The sequence below is a fragment of the Enhydra lutris genome, unplaced genomic scaffold (genome assembly GCF_002288905.1).
Source record: "Enhydra lutris kenyoni isolate GAN:26980312 unplaced genomic scaffold, ASM228890v2 scaffoldscaffold74, whole genome shotgun sequence".
Classification (NCBI taxonomy): Eukaryota; Metazoa; Chordata; class Mammalia; order Carnivora; family Mustelidae; genus Enhydra; species Enhydra lutris.
The window spans coordinates 5,210,842-5,230,267 of NW_019154158.1; the positions used below are offsets into that span (position 1 = coordinate 5,210,842).

A 19,426-nucleotide genomic window follows, 5' to 3' on the forward strand; every position below is an offset into this window, starting at 1 on the left:
GGGGCGGCCAAAGCGACCTTGGGGGGAGCTCGGGCAGGGAGGGGGTGAGAGTCTGTGAGGAAACGAGCCGAGAAATGGGAACATGGAATAAAATAAAATCAAATCCTCCCTCTGGCTTCCTCGCTTGCACGCTCTCTCTCGCTCTCCCTCTCTCTCCCTCTTTCACTGTTTTCCCATCTCTCTCGGAGACTCTTCTCTGAGTCCCTCACTCTGTCTCGAATTTTCTCCTTCCGTGATTCTGTTTTGCTCCGTTTCTGTCTGTCTCTCTGGGTTCTTTCCCTCTATCCTTCTGTCTCCATCTGTGGGTGCGGTGGGAGTGAAGGAAAGCAGGGTGATAAAGGAGCCCCTCTTTCCCCAGATCCATGGTGCTGTCCCTCCCCCTCCCTGACTGAGAGTGGGAGCAGGGTGTTGTCCGAGGAGGGTCCCCCTCGCTCCAGAGCTGGTTTAATTAAGCTAATTGGGCGCGGTGACATTTGCCGAGGGGAGAGGCTAGTCTGGCTGTTGACGCAGGGGCGGAGGTGCTTGGTGGCAGGCGGGGTGTGGGTGTGTGGGTGGGGGGTGCTCCTCACCGGGCGCCTCCAGGCCCATGCGGGGCGGGAGCCCAGCCAGGAGCGCTTTGCCCCTAAGGCAGTGAGCCCACGCAATGGAGGGGAGTTGAGGCTGCCTCTTGCTGCTGAACAAATTCCACTGTGTGTGTGTGGGGGGCTCTTTCGGGATGGGACTGGGGGGGGAGGGGGGTGGTTCAGGCTGTTGGCCCCCCAGCCGCATTGCAGGGCGCACCTCCCCCAGGCCTCCAGACCAGTCCCTGGCTTCTTTCCGCCGGCATGGGTCAGGTGGCGCCGCTCAGGATTCCGGACCCAGGAAGGGAAAGGCACCCTGTGGTTGGGGAAGGAACGGTGCTCCTCCAGGCCCGGGTTGGGGAAGGGCAGCGAATTGCGTATTAAGCCCTTGTACCTAGCAAGGGGTGGGGGTGGGGGCCACTGCAGACAGGGCGGGGTGGAATAGACAGGGTCCAGTTGGGAACCAGGGACAGAGATGGGGATAAGGACAGAGGTGGGTGGATAGGATAGGCTGAGGTGAGGGCTGGGATGGGGGGAATGGGGTTTGGGACTTGGCAGGCACAGGTATATGGTGCAGAGATAAGGATGGAACAAGGATAGGCATGGAAACAGGGATGGAGAGGAGATCATACATGGTGGACAGACACTGGGCAGAGGCAGGGATGTAGACGGGGAATGAAGGCGGGTAAAGAATGGAATGGGAACCAAAATGGGGATGAAGGAGAACAGGGATGGTGGTTGAGGAATGGGCACTGGGGATGGCAAGCGGGGCCGAGATGGGGTAGGAACTGGAAGATGGGGATGGCGAGCGATGGGGGCAGGAACAGAAATGGGGGATGGGGAATGGTTACTGGGCAGGAACAGGGGTGCTGAGGGATGAAAAGGCCTAGGACATGAGGATGACAAATGTGAACGGGGACTGGAATGGGCAATGGGGGACAAGGAAGGAGACGGGGGACAGGGACGGAGACAGAGCTGAAGACAGGTATGGGGGACAAGTCAGAGGAAAAAGCAGAAGACGGGCAGGATTAGGTTATGGGAGGGGGCCAAGCAGGTAGAAGCGATGATAGCTCCTTCCAGACCCTTCTATAGCGTGAGGGGGCGGGCTCTGCCCTTGGGCCGGGCACCCCCTCCCCCTCAGCCCCGCCTGCCCGCCTGCTCCAGGCCTGCAGCGCAAGGCTCACCGTTATCTGAATTTTGATTTTATTTTATTTTATTTTATTTCCCTGCTTCCTAGAGCCGGCGCGGTCCCCCCGGGAACGGCCGCCCCCCGCCCCCCGCTCCGCGCCTCACTTTATTATTGCAATAAATGTGCCTATAAAGGCGCGGGCTCCGGGGCGCGGTGGTGGTGGTGGGGGGAGAGCCGCGGAGCGGGGATGTAATTTCCCGAAGCCGGAGCCGGAGGGGGAGTGGGCGGGGTGGAGGTGGAGGAGGGGCAGGAGAGGGAGAGGGGGAGACTCGCCAATTTCTAGCGCTCAAGGCAGCGCTCCCTGCTCCCCATTCCCACCCCTCAGCTCGCTGAGACCCCACACGCCGCTACTCCCCGCTGCGCCCAGCCGTGCTTGAGCCCTGGGACCCCTACCCCATCACCCTGCCCTCTCTCTGTTACCCTGGCCCCTTCCGGGACCCCACCCATGTGGAGTTGCAGGGCTCTGTTCCAAGTTCCCCATCTCCTTGACAATGACTTCATCTCTTGAGCCCTGGGATGCCCCCTCCACTCACCTGGTCTCTATCAACGTTTATGTCTCCCCTTCCCAGTGACCTCGCCTCTGACCCCAGTGACACTTCATTACCTGTTTCTGTCTCCCAATTACTTCACCTCTTCCCCAGTCACCCAGTCCTGGATATCCAGTTCCTCCCGCACCCTCAACCCCATGACCCTCTAAATTCTCCTTTCCAATGGTTACCTCTCTCATATGTGCAGGCTCTGGCCCAAGGGAGCTGTCACAGCGCCCCCCTTCTCCTGTGCCCCTGGCCCAGCTGCGTCCCCTGATTACCCCCAAATCCCCAACAAGGCTCTGGGCCCTCACCCAGGCTGCGCATGCCTAAGTGGCCCAGGCAGAGATTAGGTGGGGGGCTGGAGAGGGGTATGAGGCAGGAGGGGGTGGCTAGAAGCAGGCCTGGGGCCTGCCAGTGCTGAGAGAGGCTCGCCTGGGCCTAATCCTTCCCTGAGGCAGGATAGAACTGGAAGGTCCCACAGGACCCCGCCCCTGCCCTCCCCTAGCTAATTAGTAATTAGTGATTAGTGATTAGTGACTATTGATTGCCTGCTGCTTCTCCCAGTAGGCAGCTGCTTTGGCAAGGGGTGGGAAGACAAGAGATAGATGGGGAGAGGAGTCAGAGACCTTATCAGAAAGATCCTGAAGAAGGTCTGGCCAAGAGGCCTCAGGCCCAGGGGCAGCAGAAGCCCGGGGTCAGAGTCAGAGTCCCAGGCCCCGGAGCGGGAGGCAGGTGGCAGGGCAGGGTGTCGGGGGGTGGGGGAGAGGCAGGGTTAGTGTTGGACAATTAGGGTTTTCCAAAGAGCTACCTTGTCATCTGTCCCCCACCAGCCCCTTACCGTGTCAATATACTCCCAGCCCCCGCACTGAGACAGCCCTGAGAGAGAGAGCACGCGCACGCGTGTGCACACGCACACACACACACAAGTCACACTCAGGTACATGAACACATCCTGAGGCTCACAACCCCACACCCACACTCAAAGGCACTCAAAACCACAAGCACACATTCACAAAACCCGGAGAGTTACCTCCAGGCAACACCTGCACCTCAGCACACAGATGCACTTGGAGACCCACTTTGGGCTATGCACCTGTGCCCACACTGTACCCACAAGTGCACACAAGCACACAGATAGGTACCTGGACACACAAACACTTCTCTACACACACTCTGCCATGCAATTACACGTACATACACACCCACAGTCCTTCCATGTGTGTAAACACTGATTCTCACACGCACACAAACTGGACTAAAAGGCAGATACACTCGCCCCCACTGCCTCCAACACGGAGGCCCACAGCTGCAGCTCTGAGCTAGATCCCCATCGTTCACATCCTCACGCTTACTCTCCTTCAAGTCTCTACCAGATGTTTCATTCCCCTTCAGGGGGCAAAGGAAATTAAACCAGATCTGTCCACAGGGGAGTTTATTTGATGGGGAGAGTGGAGAGGAGAGTGGGGAGGAAGTACAAAGGAGGGGCAGGGGACTGGGATCCTTACCTCCATTCCCCCCAAGCCTTCACATACACAGCTGGCTTGTGGGGCCCAGGGCCCCTCCTGTAGTAGTCTAAGGGCAGGGCTGGGAAGCCAGAGCAAAGGGAGTTCCTGCCAGGGGAAGCAGTCTTTGTGGAGGGGACCGCTCTTCCCATATTCCAGCCCCTCAAGGTCACCAGGCACGTTTGGGAGAATCAGGAAGCTCAATCACCAGCTCCTCTAGGACAGTGCCTACCCTGCTGGAGTTGCTGAGTTTGATTTGGCTGAGCAGGTGGGGCCCAAGTGTTGGCAGGGGAAAGGCAGGGGGACTATACCCCTTCCAGATTCCACAGGGGTTAGGGACTGGGGTGCAAGAAGTACGGGTTTAGGAAGCTACCTGCCTACCCCCAAGCTAGGTAAGTCACAGTTAGGGTGCAGGAAACAGAAAAGTCACAGGCAAGGAGACTGGGTCCAGGGCGTATGCCCCCACTGTGGGGCACAGAGAGGGCACTGTGAAGCAGGCTGTTGTACTCACCCCTTCAAAGCCAACACCACATGCCACAGTAGCTTACACACACACTCTGGACCTCAGCACTCGACACCCAAGCCTGGGTGCCCCAGACACATGCACGCACACAGGTGCACACGCTGACCCCCGCACTCCACACCAGCACATATGAGTACACCGTGTTCAGGAGTTGAAGCCTTCAAGTTGGGAGGGAGGCAGATCAAATCTGGGCCTCCTCAGCTTCGGTCCTCGCCCCAGAGCCTCGGGAAAGAGGCAGCCGTGGGATGTGGAAGCCAGAAGAGCACAGGAAGAGAGACTCCCCTTCCAGACAGCCCCCACCCTCATCAGCTGGGCGCGATAGAGGGGTGTGTCTGTGAGGTTTGTGCAGGGGAGAAGGTGTCTCCGCGGGAAATGTGATGAGAGATTGTAGCCAAGTTCGGCCGAATCTGTGTGCGCGCGTGTGTCGGGTCGTGTATGCTCACCTGGCATTGTGACAAGTGCAGAGAAGAGAGATGGGAAGGCGAGGTGGAGGGGTGGAAGGACAGACAGCGAGGAAGGCGAGCGACGTTGGCGCGGAAAGACGGCAAGGCTGACACCCTGCTGGCTTGTCTGTCTGTCTCGCACTCCCTCTCAGTCTGGCGCACTCGCGGGTCGGGCTTCGTCCCCTCCCCCGCCAAGCAGGGAGCCAGATCCAAGTCGGGCCTCCACCCCGGCACCCACCCCCAACCCTCAGGCAACTTGGGCCCGGAGAGCGCCGGTCCTAGGTCGGGGAGTCTGTCTGTCCGCATCCCCCGTGCCGCGCAAAGTTGGGACGCTCCGCGCTAGGGGCGGGGCGGGCGCACGGAGCCCCTAGCACTCTGGGACCTTTGCGTCCCGGACCCCCGCGCTCCCGCTCCAGCCCGGCTTGCCCTTACCTTCCTCAGGAGCCACGGACCAAAGAGCAAGAGAAGCCATTCCGGGAGCAGCCGCATCTTCACGGGCGGCTGAGCGGGGCGAGCGGGACGGGTCCCGGGCAGGCCGGAGCCGGGCCTGGGGGCGAGGGACCCTGGGCTGGCGCGCCGTGGGGTGGCTGCCGGAGCGGCGGGAGCAGGCGGCGCGGCCCGCGCGGACTGAGCGAGAGGAACCGATCTCGGCGCTGGGGGCGGGGCGCGGGCGGGGGAGAAAGTTGGGTCGGACTCGGGCGGGCGGGCGGGGGGGGCGGGGCTCCGCGTCGCTCCAATCCCCGCCGCACCCCGCGCGCCCCCTCCCGCCCAGCTGGGGGCACCGAAGGTGACTTTCACCCCGACACGCCCCGGACACGCCCCCGGCCCAGGTGCGAAGCGCAGAGGGCTGCGGGACCTAGGGGTCGTGCACCCGAGGGGCTAGGTCTGTGCCCTGATGAGGAATGGGGCAGGGTGTGGGGCCCGAGGCTCCGGGACCGTGTCCTCGAAGGGGTGCACGGCGGAGCTGGAGCCCTGAGAGGCTCAGCGACCCCACAAGACCAGGGTCCCTCGGCGCTCCGGGGCCCCTTCTAGGCTCCAGGCTAAGGTGGGTCCGGGGCAGGAGTAGGGCAGGGGCCTCGGTGAGGGCGGGCGGGGCCTCAGGCGGCTGCGGCCGCGCGGCGCTGACGGGGATGGATGGGCGCCCCGCGGCTCATTCGGCCCGGAGATGAGAATCATTGATCACGGACGGAAACCCCATCACGTCTGTCAATAGGGCTGACAAACGGCGCCCGCTGCCCCCACCTCCGCCACCATGGCACCTCCAAGGGCTCCGGACCCCTCTGCTGGACCGGCCGTTCACTTTTGCCCCTCACCCCCCACCGCTGACCCCCACGCGTCCCAGAGAGTCCCTGCGGGGGGTGGGGTGGGGCAGTCCCCTCAGCGCCGCCTGCCCAGCCTCCTGGTGCAGTCTCTATCCCTTCCCTTCCACCGTCCCATCTTTCACCATCAGCTCCTCTCGGTCCTTGTCCCTTTCCTTTTCCGTCTCTGCCCTTGTCTCTGTCCCCAGCCCCAGCCTTGTCTCTGTCCCTATCCTCTTGGCTGTTTCTTCACCAGCTTGGCTCCCTCCTCCCCCTAGTCTCGCTCTCTTCCCTGCCCGGGGAGTCTTCAGCTGTCAGCTGTTGCTATGCACTGAGGCTGTGGCTGAGGTTGTGGTATGACCGACACCTAGACAGTGAGAGATGGGGACAAGCAAAGAGATAGAGAGACAGACGCATATCGTGAGACACCAACACCCCCCGCCCCCAGGCATGCACGCTGATGCATTCACAGGGACAGGTCACACCACAGAGGTGAGCGCTCAGGGGGAGTGAGACATGGTCCTGCAGAGCCCAGCACAAACACACAGGCAGGTGCACATCTAGAGAGGCACACTGACACACACAGATGGACACACTCAATTCACACACACACACAGGAGCACACACACACACACACACAGAGGTGCACACTCACGGCAAAGACGCACACTCGAGCACGCCCAGCCAGGTACTTGGACCCCAGCCCCCTTCCTCGCCTTGGCAGGGAGGCAACCCCCCTACAGACAGAGACGGACACACACTCAGGTATACGCCGGCTTGGCAGTCCAAAAGGCAAGCCCGGCCACATACAAAGAGAGACTCAGATACAAAGATGTGACAGACAGCGGGAAAGGATCAGCAATGCTGAGAAAATGAGGCAGACACGGAGACACCCATAGAGAGAAGCCAGGAGGCGGGGGCCTGGGTGCAGATGGGGCCGAGAGGAGAGACGCCGGAAGGGGCAGGAATGGCCAGGCCTAAAGCCCCAAGCTCCAACCAGAATCCCGAGCCTAGGTGCCAAGCCCAGGGGCTGCTGTGAGGGAGTGGACGGGGCCAGTGGATACTCCTGGGCCTAGGGCACCCAGCTCATCACTAGGATCTTGATCTTCTGGAGTCCTGACCCACGTCATCTCTTCACCTTTTGCTAGTCTTAGGTCACCTCCTTCTGTCTCCAGCTACATACACACACACCATTCCTGTTTCTGAGTCTTTGCCTCTGCCCTTGCATCTCTCCATCTGTATCTCTGTCTCTTATTCTGTCTGTATCACCCTCAGCCCCTGTCTGTTCTCCACCTCTGTCTCAGGCCCATTGTCCTCGCCAGGTCAGGAGTTCGAGGACTGCCTCCTGGTAGACCCTTTCCTGGCAGGTCCTGATGGGCAGAGGGAGGAAGGTGACAGGAGGGGTGTGTGTTCCAAGGCGCAGCTGGGGGCCCCTCTCGCTCTGCCCGGGATCTTGAGGCGACAGGCAGAGAATCAGTGGCTCCCCGGGGGCGCCAGATGCACGGCTGGCAGAGGGAGGGAGCGAGGGGGTGGGGCTGGTGGTGGTGGGGAGCTGGCTGGCGCTGGGGGAGGGAGGGAGCTGGCTGGCGGAGGGTGGAGGGGGTGTGGCAGAATAGCCCGAGGGAAGGAAGTGAGAGGCTAGGCTGGGGTCCGCCTGCAGGTGCATAATTAGCATCGGGGAGGGGGCTGTGCTGGGCTTAGGGGTGAGCGGCGCTGCAGGAATGCGTGCGCCACCTGGTGGACAGATGAGGCCACAAACCTTCCCAAGAAGCAGTGGAGGATGCCTCTTCCCCAGCAGGGTGGCTCTGCCCTGGGGCTCCGGGGGTGCCCCAGACAGAGCACGATCTGAGAACTGACTTGGAGGCTGAGGCTGAGTTGGGATCTCGGGGCTAAGAGGGAAGGGGAGGGTTCTTGTTTCTAGAGGTGCCTAGACTCAGAGCTTCCTCAAGAAAGGAATAAACTGAGGAAGTTGAGGCAGGGAGGGAGGCAGAAAGCATCGCAGTGGCCTCCTTTGGGAGAGGGGTAAGGGTTCTTTGGGTATTTGCAGATGCCCTCCCTGAGCTCACATTTGCTTTTAAGGGGAGACCGGTGCTCCAACTCTCTCTCAGTCTTGGACAGTGTAAAGCTGTGTGACTTTCTGCAAGAGGTTCCCCTCTGGGTGAGGGTCGAGGCAGACCTGGGACCCCTTTGATTGTGGCAGTCCTTACCTTTAACCCCTGGGATGGCTAAAATGATTGGTGAGCTGGATCTGTTGGTGGCCAGTGGGGCCTGGCAAACTGGTCTTCCTAGCTCTCCTTCAGTCTAGGGTGCCCCCCTCCCTCCTTCTCCTGAATCTAGAGTTCTACTCTTGGCATCTGATTAATTAGTCTCCATGAGGATGTTAGTGCTTCAAGAGCAAACTCGGATGGAGAGAGCTGTATGGGAACACCCCGAAGGACTGATTAGAAAGTGTTTCACAACCCCAGTGTGTTCAGTTCTTATGGTGGGATTTCTCACTGTGGGAGATTGTTTTTTGGGGAGGGCTGGTGGTGATGTCCCACAAGTGACAATGGAGAGAAACAGATTTTGGAGTTACTGCCCTAGAGCCAGAGAGGATATGCGATCCAGAAAGGTGAAGTCACTGGCTCAAGGTCACACAGCCAGGAGAAGCTGGTCTTCCTCGTCAAGTCCAGTGCCACCCCCTCCCCCCCACCCCCAGCAGCCAGATGGAGAGGGAGGGAGCTCAGGGAGAACGGCACTGAAGACCAGACTCCCCAGCCCACCTCTAGCTCAGGGCAGGCCTCCCTCTGGAGGCTGAGGCAGGCAAGCACAGCCCAGCTCCCAGAGTCTCACACTCACAGGTAGACACAAGTGGCATTTTTTCTTTTTTTTACAATTTTATTTATAACAATATCTGTGTTATTTAGTTGTAAAGGAATTCAGCAAAAATTATTAAAACGTTCATGTCCCCAAAGCGGGGCTGCCCGCTTGCCCTTTCTGGTTGTGCCCCACCTTCTCCTCATCCCCAGGGGAGGGTGGGGGAGGCCGGGGGGGACCGGTTACCAAAGAAAGTCTCCAGCCCTGGGAGCCATGGTGGGGGCAATGGAGAGGGGGAGGGCCTGTCTGGGGGGGGGGTATTGAGCACGGCCATCTCAGAGGTGCCCCAGAGTGGGGGCTGGTGCATGGAACGGCCTCCCCCAGGAAGAACTAAAAGATTCCATCCTTTTCTTGCTGCCTCAGCCAGAGCCAAGTCTTTCAGACAGGGGCAGCAAAGGACTCTTCCCTACCCAGAATAAGCCCTGGGGAGCTGGGAGGGATGAGAGTGGGGTGGGGAGAGAAGGGGGAGAGCCTTGACAAAGTGTCTCGTACAGGGAGGGGAAAGGCAGCACCACCAGCTCTCCCAGTGGGGGTGCATTTTGGTGGAAGGTGGGAGGCAGATACCTGTGAGCCACAGGAGCTCCCAGAGCCCTCCCTGCCCCCCTCCCTGAAGGCAGCATGAGGGGGTTGCTGAGGAGCAGGCAGGAAGGAGGAGAACGGAAAGAGATAATACTGTGCTCGCTTGCTCACTTGCTCACTCACATATAAAAAGTAATTCCTTCATTTTTACATTTATACACCCCGGCAGGGCCGGGAAAGGGCTAGCTGGGCAGGAGGGGGCTCATCAAAGGACTTCTCTGGCAGGGGGCAGGAGGCTCTCTGGGGTGAGTCCAGTGGTCAGGGCCCTATGCCAAGGGGTCCCCTATCTCGTCCTCAGGGCCCCGGCCCAGGAGTTCTCGCTTCTCGTCCGTGCTGGCCAGGGAGTGGCGGCTGCCATGGCCACCCATGTACAGCGTGGCGTACACGGGGTTGGTGAAGTTGGTGGGCTGCAAGGTGACAGTTCAAGTGGGGCTCAGGATGGGGTTGTTGGCCCAGATGCCCAGCCCCCCACCTCCATTCCATCATCCAACCCGGTGCCCTTCATCACCCCACCCTCACACAGCCTCCTCCTCTGTCCTCCCGGCCCACCTTGTCAGGGTCCAGTGCAAAGTCAGCATCCAGTAAGCCCCCTACATCATCAGGCTCCCCGCCTTCATACATCTTATAGGTGGGGTTCCCGATCTCCACATTCATGGCCCCGTTGGTCATCCGCTGGTGCTGGAAGCCCTTAGCCCTGGGAGAAACAGGATTTTAGGGTGCAGGGATTCTAGGAGGGCAAGGCTAGGATGGTAAACTAACAGAATTTTCCAGAATTCTCCATAACTCACCCTCGGACTCGCCGCTTATACCAGAATACCACTCCAGCTACCAGAAGCATCAGAAGCAGCAACAGCAGAGGGATTAGGATAGAGGCCATATCTGGAAGGGAGGAGGTGGGAAATGGAATCAGAGAGGTTCTGGGAAAACGAGAGACCAAAATCTCCCTGCTCCAGAGCCCTGAAGCTCTGTCTTCCCATTCCCCGCCACCTACGTCCAGGTTGCTGTTGGCTGACCACCTGCTCCTCACACCGGGGTCCTGCCATGTGGGGCGGGCACCTGTAGACAGGAGGGGCAGACCTGAGCAGGCGGGACCTCCACAGCCATGGCTGCCAGGGAACTGGGAGGGGCCACAGGGTCCCAGTGTCCCTACACAGCTGTGGGGAGGGGGCGGGGATGAGCGAGGTCTCAGGAAGGCTCAGGTCCCACTCACTGGCACTCAGGCATCATTTTGCTGTTCATGGTGCAGGAACCACCGTTGCTGCAGTGGCCGACGCAGGTCAGACAGCTGGGGGCCACGCGGCCATCAGAGCAGCTGCAGGAAGGAGTGACAGGCTGGGTGGGCTTGGTGGGGGGCTGGGGTGGGGGTGGGGTGGCTGAGGCGCTGAGGAAGGGGCGGGGCGGGGGCGGAGCTGTGGGGCAGGCCCCACTCACTTGCAGGTGACGTCCCCAGTCTGCTTGTTGACCACGCAGGCTCCCTCAAGGCAGCGGCTGCACTTGTTTACCTCACACCTAGGGCCCTCAAAGTAGGCAGTGCAGCGGCACTGCCGGGAGCCATCAGCGGCCATCTGGCATGTGCCGAAGTTCTCACAGTAGCCGGAGCACTGCCCTGGGGTTGGGGGGCAGGAAAGGAGCTGCCTCAAGCCCCACCCTCAGGAGGCTCCTCCACAGGCTGTGGGGGGAGGCGGCTGGACACCTGAGGGGAACCCCTGGGTCTCTTAGGTGACTCCCACCTCCTCCCGAGCCCCCACCGTCAGACTCAGAGTAAACGTATGTCCCCAAACAGCCTGACAGGGCACTGCTGTCATTTGAATGATCCTGATGCCAGAGGGCTCATCACCTTGTGGGAAGTGTGCACACCTCTCTGGGTGAGCCCCCTGAGCCTGCTTGAGCTGCCAATGGCCTCCCTCCCTAAGGCAGGCCTGTGGGACTGTCAGCCTGGGTTCTAGCTGCTCCAATGTACCCCCTCACCCACCCCGGGGCCCAGGGATGGCTCACTCACGGTACTGGCAGCGGTCCCCCAGGAAGCCAGGTAGACATCGGCACTGGGGCTGGTTGCCCTGGTTGACAGTGCAGGTGCTGTTGTTGGCACAGTAGCCCGCACACACCTGCTGGGTGCATTTGGGGCCCGTGAAGCCCGTGGGGCACCGGCACGTGGGCATGCCTGGCAGGAGAGGAAATGTGAGTGGGGCTGAGACCCAATGAGGCGCCAGCCCTGCTGCCATGGGGAGCAGGGCCCGGAGGACCCAGGTAGAGGGCCTAGGCAAAGGGAGGGATAAGGGATGCTGGGGCCATGGGTGGGAGGTGGGAGGCATGGGGTGGGCAGCGGAGGGAGGGACACTGAGGCCGTGGGCAGGAGGCGGGGGTGGACAGAGCGCGGGGCAGAGGTGAAGCCAGGGAGAAGGGGAGTCAGGTATCGGGGAGCTGGGGATTTGCCCAGGGTGGGGGGCCGAGGAGCCGGGAGCAGGCGTGGCCTCTGGAGAACCGAAGGCTGTACCGGAGGGGGAGGCGGCGCATGTGCCCCCATTGCGGCAGTACTCCCAGCACTGGTCCAGCTCGCACTTGTCGCCCGTGTACCGGGGCTGGCAGCGGCACTTGGGCTGCCTCCGCGCGTTGAGGAAGCAGCTGCCGCCATTGAAGCACTGCAGGTTACAGGTTCCGGGTCGAGGAGCTGCGGGAAGGACCATCAGGGCACAGAGCAAGGGAAAGAGGGGAGCTCAGGGCTCATGGGGCAGAGAGTCCTGGGGTGGGAGAGGGGGGCTGGGAACATGGAGCGGGGGCATGAGCATACCATCTGGTGGGGGTGTTGGTGAGGGCACGGCCACACAGGTGCCATTATCCAGCCGCTTCCCATTGGGACAGGTGCAGACAGGCCCACTGGGGCTCAGCAGGCAGAGCCATTCACACTTCTTGCGGTCACAGGGGTTGGTCACTGTGGGTGTGGGCAGGAGTGGAAGGATGCTGAGCCTTGAGGACCCAGGACCTTCCTGCACCCACTGAGACCTGAGGTGACAGCCTGGAGACTCTGCCCCCCAGACCCGCCCTCTTTGCCTACCTTCAGGCTGCTTGTGTTGGTGGTACAGGACCACGTCAGAGGCGTGGCTCAGGCCCCCTGTCAGGTTGATCAAGGGGCTGTGTCCAAACTTATGGATCTTGAAGACACGATTATTAATGTAGGTGACGCCATAGATGTAATCCTCAAAGACATCGATGCTGAAGGGGTGACTTAGGCCTGGGGGAAAAGGTGAACTCAGAGGGGACTCAGGCCCTGGTCATTCCCGAGGACACTGGCTCCCATAGCTCACAGGCATCCCAAACTCAACACGTCCCAAACAAAACTCCCCCCAACCTGTTCCTCCTTCTGTAGCCACTACTGGCAAAAGGTCCCATTAACCCTTGACTTCTGGGAACAGGACCGACTTCTGCTCTCTCTCCCTACATTTACTAAGCTCCTCCTGCAACCTCTGTTGCCTCCATACAGCTCAAAACTCAGTGGAATGAAAGAATGGGCAAGTGGGCCAGAGGATGCAGGGCTGGTACAGAGGGAGTCCAGCGCCGGGGAGGAGGGAGGTGAGGCCGGGAAGGCACCGCAGGACTGCTGGGCGCCAGGATGAGGAGGATGGCAGATGCTGGGCAAGGCCTTGGACTCAGTGGGGAAGATAAGAGGCCCGAGGGCAGGGCCGGCTGAGGCTGCTCTCAGAGGCTGACCTCGTTTGCTGTCAGCAGCCACGATGGGGTCCGTGCCATTGAGCCGGATGCTGCCGATGACGGAGAGCTTGGCGTCTGCCCAGTACAGTCGTTCATTGTGATAGTCCACAGCCAAGCCTAGGGGAAGGCAGAGAGCATTGTGAAGGCCCAGCCTCGCCCACCCTAGACTTGAGAAAAGCAGACCTGTCTCCATGCTTGGGACAGCTCCATCCTGTCCCCATGACCATTCCTAGTCACGTCTGGGAAAAGCTTCCATGACTCGCTGTCCATCCCAGTCCAAGCCCCTTCCCCTCTTAGCTTTTATGTGACTTCAGGCTCAGCAAGTCCACCCCTCCCATATCCCCTGCCCCCTGCTGCCACAGACCTGTGGGCCATTGGATGTTGTCCTGTACCAGTGTCTCCCGAAGGGTCCCATCCATTGCTGCTGTTTCAATTTTGGGGTGATTCCCCCAGTCTGACCAGTACATGGTGCTGGGGAAGAAGAAAAAGTCAGTGTGGGTAGAACCTGGGGCTCCCAGAGGAGGCTGAGCAACGTGTGCCACCAGGTCATGGCCTGGGCACAGGGACTGCTGGGTAGTGGAAGGAGGGTGTCCTGTCTCCCTCCTCCAGAGAAAACCAGGGGAGTCAGCTCCCTGCCCAGGTTAAAGATCTTTTACTCTAAAGTCACACTGTGCTGATCCAGAGTCATCAAAGTGGGCAGAACCGCCCCCTGGAGCAAAGGAGGAGCTGGAAGTTGGCTGCACATGACAACCAGCCACGTGGAGGGCAGGCCCCTGCCCAGCAGGCCAGCTGGGAGTTCTGGCAAAGGCAGCCCATGGGGAGGGCCAGAGCTGGGTACGGGCCTGAAGACGCTAGGGTTGGAGGAAGACTCTGATCTCAGGGTGATCTGGAAGGGGAAGGACGGGCTTGGGGATGCTGGGTACCTGCCCCCCTCCCAGAGGCTTCCTAGCACCGGCTCGGATGCCTCCCCCCGGGAGGACCCCTGCACACCCCCTCAGCGGGTCCACCACAATGGCATGGGGCTCGTCGATCATGCCCGAGATGAGTGTCTTGCGGTTCTCGCCCTTCATCTGTGCCACCTCAATCACATCTCGGCCCGAGTCTGTCCAGTACACGTTCCCAGCCACCCAGTCGATGGCAATACCCCTTGGCATCTTGAGCCCTGAAATCTGAATGCAGGGGTGACAATTTCAGGGGCCACCACCCTTTGTCTTCCTGCCCATTATCCCCACCGCCACCTGCCAGCTTGTCCCTGCTAAAAAGTTAGCCTAGGCAGAGAGCCAGTTCTCTGATTTTGAAGAAATTCCCTGACACTTACCTTATGAGCCATAAGAGCTTTCTCATGTTTTGCTGAATTAGGCATTATTACCTTGCTCTACTGAGGAAAGAAGCGAGGCCCTAAGAGGTCAAATGGGTGTCCCAGCCCGACACAGTGGGTGGCCATGACAATCAGGAGCTGAATGTGGTTCTGAGGCTCAAGGCCAGCGTGCCCACTGTACCCTGCCACCTTGGGCTGCCATGTGGCAGAGCCAGCTACCACTGCTGGCATCGCTTTGCCCACCTGTCGTGCCCACAACGACCTTGACTGCCCTGCCTGCCAGCCTCACCCTCCACCCCTTTCCACTGGCCTTTTCAAGCTCTGCTCTGAACCATCTGCTCTTTGCCATCTTTCCATCCAATCTGTGTGGGTCCCATCCCCGGGGTTGGGGGGGCTACTCACATTGAGGTGGGTGACACCCCGGTCAATCTGTCGCCGGTGGCGGTTGGAAGTGGTGGGAGGGGCAGCAGGTGGCAGGCTGCGATAGGAGATGGTCCCTGTGTGCCAGTTGGTCCAATAGACACGGCCAGCCTTGACATGGACATCCATGGCATCGATGCGGACACTCTCGTCACCCTGGAAGGCCTGCTCGTAAGCCGAATGGGGATGACTGGGGAACAGGCTGCGGATCTCATTGTCATCGGCGATGTAGAGGACCTGATACTCGGAGCCTAGATGGGCGAGAGGCCAGGTGTTGGGTGCAGTAAATGGTAGAGATGGGAGGCCAGCCTGGGGGGTGCTGGGTCTGCTGCTGGGATGGGCTCCCTCCTCTCCTTCCCTGAACTAATCTGGTGTGACCTGGCACTCCAGAAAACCTTCTGGGCCTCTCCAGCCCCAGAAACTTCTGCCTCTCCACGGTCTTGGGGCTGGCATCCCTACACTCTGCCACATGCTGTCTGATACGTGCTTGTGGGCACATGCAGTGGGATTGTGTGTGTACCCGTGCCCTCGTGGGTGCGTGGGTGTGTGCGCGGCCGACGGGGGTGTCTGTACTCAGGCAGGTGCAGGTATGCACCAAAGGATATGGAAGTGTAGAGCTTACCTGTTCTCAATGCCCCCCAAGAAGGTAAACATGAGATGATGGTTTGTGTTAACTCAATGAAAGGAACCCTTTCACAAGGTGTGTGTGTATCAAACCATCCCCTGTGCACATTAACTATCTGACAGTTTTGTCAATTACACCCCGCTAAAGCTGAAAATGAAAAGCAAACGCGGTACAGGTGATTGCGTTCTGATGCGTGCCTGTGCGCTCTGCGGGTGAGCGGTGGGTGAGGAGGCATGTATGGGATTTAGGTGTACTGCCCGCACCGCAGGCTTCCTCCGATGAGCCAACCCCCAAACTAGCACCCTCTGTGCCATGGCCGGCCTGTGGCTCTGGGGTTCCCTGCTTAGAGCGGGAAGGGAAGCATCCCTTCTACAGGGGTTTGTATCAAGGTGCCTGTAGCCCCGCCCACTCCTGCCGTCTGCGGGCTGGGGCGGTACCTTCAGCCTTGCAGGTGTTGTGCGTCTTCATGAAGTTGCGGGCGCAGCTGCAGAGATGGCCACCCTTGGTGTTGTTGCAGAGCTGGGAGCAGGTGCCGAAGCGCAGGCACTCGTTGATGTCTGGGGGTTACACGGGGGAGGGGGGTCATGGAGAGTCTGGGTGTCTGCCCGCCCCCTCCAAGTCCCGCCTTCCTACCCTGGCATCCAGGCTGGCCCGGAACGGTGTGGAAGCCGGAGCGACAGGCACAGTAGGCGGCTTTCTCTGTGCGCACGCAGCGGGCCTCATCCCCGCAGATACTGGCGTTGGTGGCGCAGCTGGTCAGCTTGGGGTCTGCGGGGGACAGAGCGGGTCCCCTGCCCTGAGTCGCCCTGTGCCCAGGCAGCGGTTCTCTGCTCCGGGGCGGGCCCCTGCCCACCCCTACTGGCGCGGGGCTTACCAATGCTGCAGTCCTCCTCGTCGGAGCCGTCCCCACAGTCGTCCAGCATGTTGCAGCGCAGCGAGGAGGACAGGCAGCGCTGGTTCCGGCACAGAAACTCCTTCTTGTCTTTGCAGTGGGGGGTCTGGGCCGTGGGGGGCTCTGAGGAAGGCGGGGGCTTCAGACTGGCTATTGGCCACCCCACAGCCTCCAGGTGCACAGGAACGCCCTGTGGCTCTCTGTCAAGCTTCGGGGGATGCGGGCTAAACATTCAGAGTCCCAGTCTCCACCTCAAGACCTAGGCGCCAGGAAGCCTCCCGGGCTTTCTCCAGGGGCTTCTCTCATACAAGGAAGGGCCCTCGGGCTCCCGGCAACGGCTCCACACCCTCCGCGGATGAAGTTCACACTTGGCCCACCCCCCTCCACCTCCTGTGCAGCACCCAAAATATGGCGCGCCCCTCCTCCCCCGCCCGCCGGCTCCACCAGCTCCCTGCTCACCACAGTCCTCCTCGTCAGTCCCATCCCCACAGTTGTCCGTGCCGTCGCACTGGCGCCCGATCCACAGGCAGACGCGGTCGTTCTTGCAACGGAAGGGCCGGTTAGGAGGGCACACGAACCGGGCTGCAGTGGTGGGAGCGGACGGAGCCAGAATCAGCCTGAGGGTCGGGCCTGGAGCCCCAGGAGAGCGAGAAAGCCCCGCCCCTGTCCCGGCCCCGCTCCTCCAGCTCACCGCACTCCTCTGGGTTTTCGTCGGAGTTGTCCCCGCAGTCGTCCTCGCCGTCGCACTTCCACGCCAGCGGCTTGCACAGGGTGTTGTTGCACTGAAACTCGTCCAGGGGGCAGGTCCGCACTGGGCACCGTGGCCAACAAAGAGCCAAGAATGAGCTCTGAGCCCCAGGCTGATTGTAGGGGGCGGGATCTTGCCCCCATCCTTCCCTCCACAGGTGTAGGCCCAGAGGAATCACAGGACAAGCAGTGGTAGGGCTGGAATGAACCCAGTCCTCCTATTTTTATACCAGCCAGGCAGCTGAGCAGAACTGCCTCCTCTGGTTATTTAGGGGAGAAGAAGCCTTTCAGGGGAAGCTTGTACAGAAAGGTCTGGAGGGCCCTCTTTGGTGGTTGTGGCAGGGCATCCGGGCCTACCCTAGTTTAACTGCAGGCACAAAGGAGGAGCACTCGGCTGGGAGTCAGGAGACTTAGGCTTCCCTGCCCACCAGGGCAGAGCCAGAGTGTCTGTCCTTGGCTATCTGGATGGGGTTGTGGAATCTCTGCTCCAAGCCCCAGACTTCTCTTACCCAAGCTTCACAATGAGGCCTTGGGCCACTGAGCCCAGGCAGTCTGGCCAGGGACAGGCACTGCTTCCTGGCCCCGGGAAAGGGAGAGGAGAGTATGTGGGGACTGCCCCGTGGGATCTGGTGGCGGGGAGCCTGGATGGGCACAGCCAAGAGGTTTCTGCTGAATTTGGGCCCAACAGGTCGCTTGACTATGTGCTGCTGTGGAGGGCACACCCCACACAGAAATGTCCCCAGAGGCCCTGGGTCTGGCTCAGAGCTCTCTCCCCGACGCCTAGGATAGTGCCTGGCACACGGTATGTGCTTCAGAATGATTTTTTACCTGAGCAGTGACTATAGGAGAGGACGCAGGAGTGACCGGGTGGCGGGGGTGGGGGGTGGAGGGGTGGCGGGATAGGCTTACCGCCGGTGCCACAGGCTTCCTCGTCACTGCCGTCCATGCAGTCAGCGTCTGCGTCACAGCGCCAGCGCAGGGGGATGCAGTGGCCACTCTTGCACTGGAACTGGTCCATGTCACACCGGGGACTGCAGTCTTTCTGTGGGCACAGGAGCGCGCATCCTGGTCAGAGCAGGGCACCCCGGTAGCCCAGCCCTGATCCCTCTGAGGCCATCCCTCCCTCGGGCTGGTCTCCCTTCCCACCTCGTCAGACCCATCTGCACAGTCGTGGTCCCCATCGCATTTCCAGCGCCCAGCAATGCAGCGGCCATTGGCACACGAGAACTCACTCTCAGAGCAGGGCCGAGGGGCTGGAGGAAGGATAGGGGAGAGACAGGCCCCAGGAGTGTGGGCACAGGGACTCAGCCCTCGGCCGAGCGAGACCACCCATCCCCATGTCCCTGAGAGCCACAGGTGACGACCAAGATGCTCAACCAATCCTGAACAAGCCAGGTGGCTGCCCTCATGGGATTAGCTGGGTCCAGCGGGGGCTCACACTTACCCCTTTGGGGTGGACACACATGAGAGAGGGCACGGGTCCCTGGCTCTGCCCTCAGGACGGACTGTGTACGGGGATCGAGGGGAACAGGAGAGGAACGACACCACTAAGACAAGCACCGGGGTTTAGGGAGAGGCCAGTAAAGGATGATGGGCTGAGGCACAGGGATGGGTGGGCTCTGGGGCAGTGGCAGGGGGTATGGTGGGAGCACGGGCACATCGGAGACACCTACCTCTGCAACCCCGAGAGGACAGTGTGAAAATGGAGAGAAACATGAGATGAGGTGAAATGGCACAAACTCAAATACACGACATGGAGCGGGGTGGGGGGGTGAGCAAGGAGGGGGCACCTGACCCCCAGCCCCTGGAGGTGGCCACCTGCCCCGGTGCCACCTGGTGGGGGCAGGGGTGCTGAGAGGGGAGGTGCCCCAACTCTCTCGCAGCAGGGTGCCTGCAGGGTGGGGTGGGGGAGCGGGGACATACTGCAGCTCTCCTCATCAGAGTTGTCCCCACAGTCGTTGTCATAATCACACTGCCAGCGGCCTGGCACGCAACGGTTGTTCTTGCAGCGGAACTGGTAGGGCTCACAGGTACGCTCATCTAGTGGAGGCAAGATCGGGGGGCAGATGTCGGGGCCGTCAGGCACGGAGTGAGGGCAGGCATGAGGGTTTCAGACAAGCGCTGGCAGGATGGCCAGGAGTGGGAGCGAGGGCAGCAAGGGGGAGGCCACGCTGCATTCCGGCTGAGATGCAGGGTCCGCAAGGAGGTTATGAGGTGGGAGAGGCTCGAGCAGGAGGAG

The 19,426-nt window shown here is 60.8% G+C and overlaps 2 protein-coding genes across 3 annotated transcripts in view; both read right to left on the reverse strand.

Moving 5' to 3' along the window:
• LOC111160196 (neurexophilin 4) overlaps positions 1 to 5,364 on the reverse strand; it is a 9,873-nt gene extending 4,509 nt beyond the window's left edge. For both annotated transcript variants that reach the window (XR_002641459.1, XM_022523103.1), the window contains exon 1: positions 5,180 to 5,364. Coding sequence is in view for 1 of the 2 variants with exons in the window: in XM_022523103.1 (XP_022378811.1) it covers positions 5,180 to 5,236 (57 nt within the window). In the remaining variant the exon portion in view is untranslated. The remainder of the gene's footprint in view (positions 1 to 5,179) is intronic.
• A 3,537-nt stretch (positions 5,365 to 8,901) lies between these two features.
• LOC111160101 (LDL receptor related protein 1) overlaps positions 8,902 to 19,426 on the reverse strand; it is a 79,227-nt gene continuing 68,702 nt past the window's right edge. Inside the window, exons 68-89 of the mRNA XM_022522937.1 lie at positions 19,111 to 19,227; positions 18,334 to 18,440; positions 18,097 to 18,229; positions 17,132 to 17,251; positions 16,900 to 17,022; positions 16,423 to 16,563; positions 16,182 to 16,316; positions 15,986 to 16,105; positions 14,906 to 15,174; positions 14,176 to 14,354; positions 13,550 to 13,656; positions 13,186 to 13,302; positions 12,533 to 12,709; positions 12,269 to 12,409; positions 11,975 to 12,148; positions 11,480 to 11,641; positions 10,912 to 11,086; positions 10,691 to 10,792; positions 10,472 to 10,536; positions 10,269 to 10,359; positions 10,030 to 10,174; positions 8,902 to 9,887 (exon numbers count right to left, since the gene is read on the reverse strand). Coding sequence (XP_022378645.1) covers positions 9,747 to 9,887; positions 10,030 to 10,174; positions 10,269 to 10,359; positions 10,472 to 10,536; positions 10,691 to 10,792; positions 10,912 to 11,086; positions 11,480 to 11,641; positions 11,975 to 12,148; positions 12,269 to 12,409; positions 12,533 to 12,709; positions 13,186 to 13,302; positions 13,550 to 13,656; positions 14,176 to 14,354; positions 14,906 to 15,174; positions 15,986 to 16,105; positions 16,182 to 16,316; positions 16,423 to 16,563; positions 16,900 to 17,022; positions 17,132 to 17,251; positions 18,097 to 18,229; positions 18,334 to 18,440; positions 19,111 to 19,227 — 3,041 coding nt within the window. The 3' untranslated portion in view covers positions 8,902 to 9,746. The remainder of the gene's footprint in view (positions 9,888 to 10,029; positions 10,175 to 10,268; positions 10,360 to 10,471; positions 10,537 to 10,690; positions 10,793 to 10,911; positions 11,087 to 11,479; positions 11,642 to 11,974; positions 12,149 to 12,268; positions 12,410 to 12,532; positions 12,710 to 13,185; positions 13,303 to 13,549; positions 13,657 to 14,175; positions 14,355 to 14,905; positions 15,175 to 15,985; positions 16,106 to 16,181; positions 16,317 to 16,422; positions 16,564 to 16,899; positions 17,023 to 17,131; positions 17,252 to 18,096; positions 18,230 to 18,333; positions 18,441 to 19,110; positions 19,228 to 19,426) is intronic.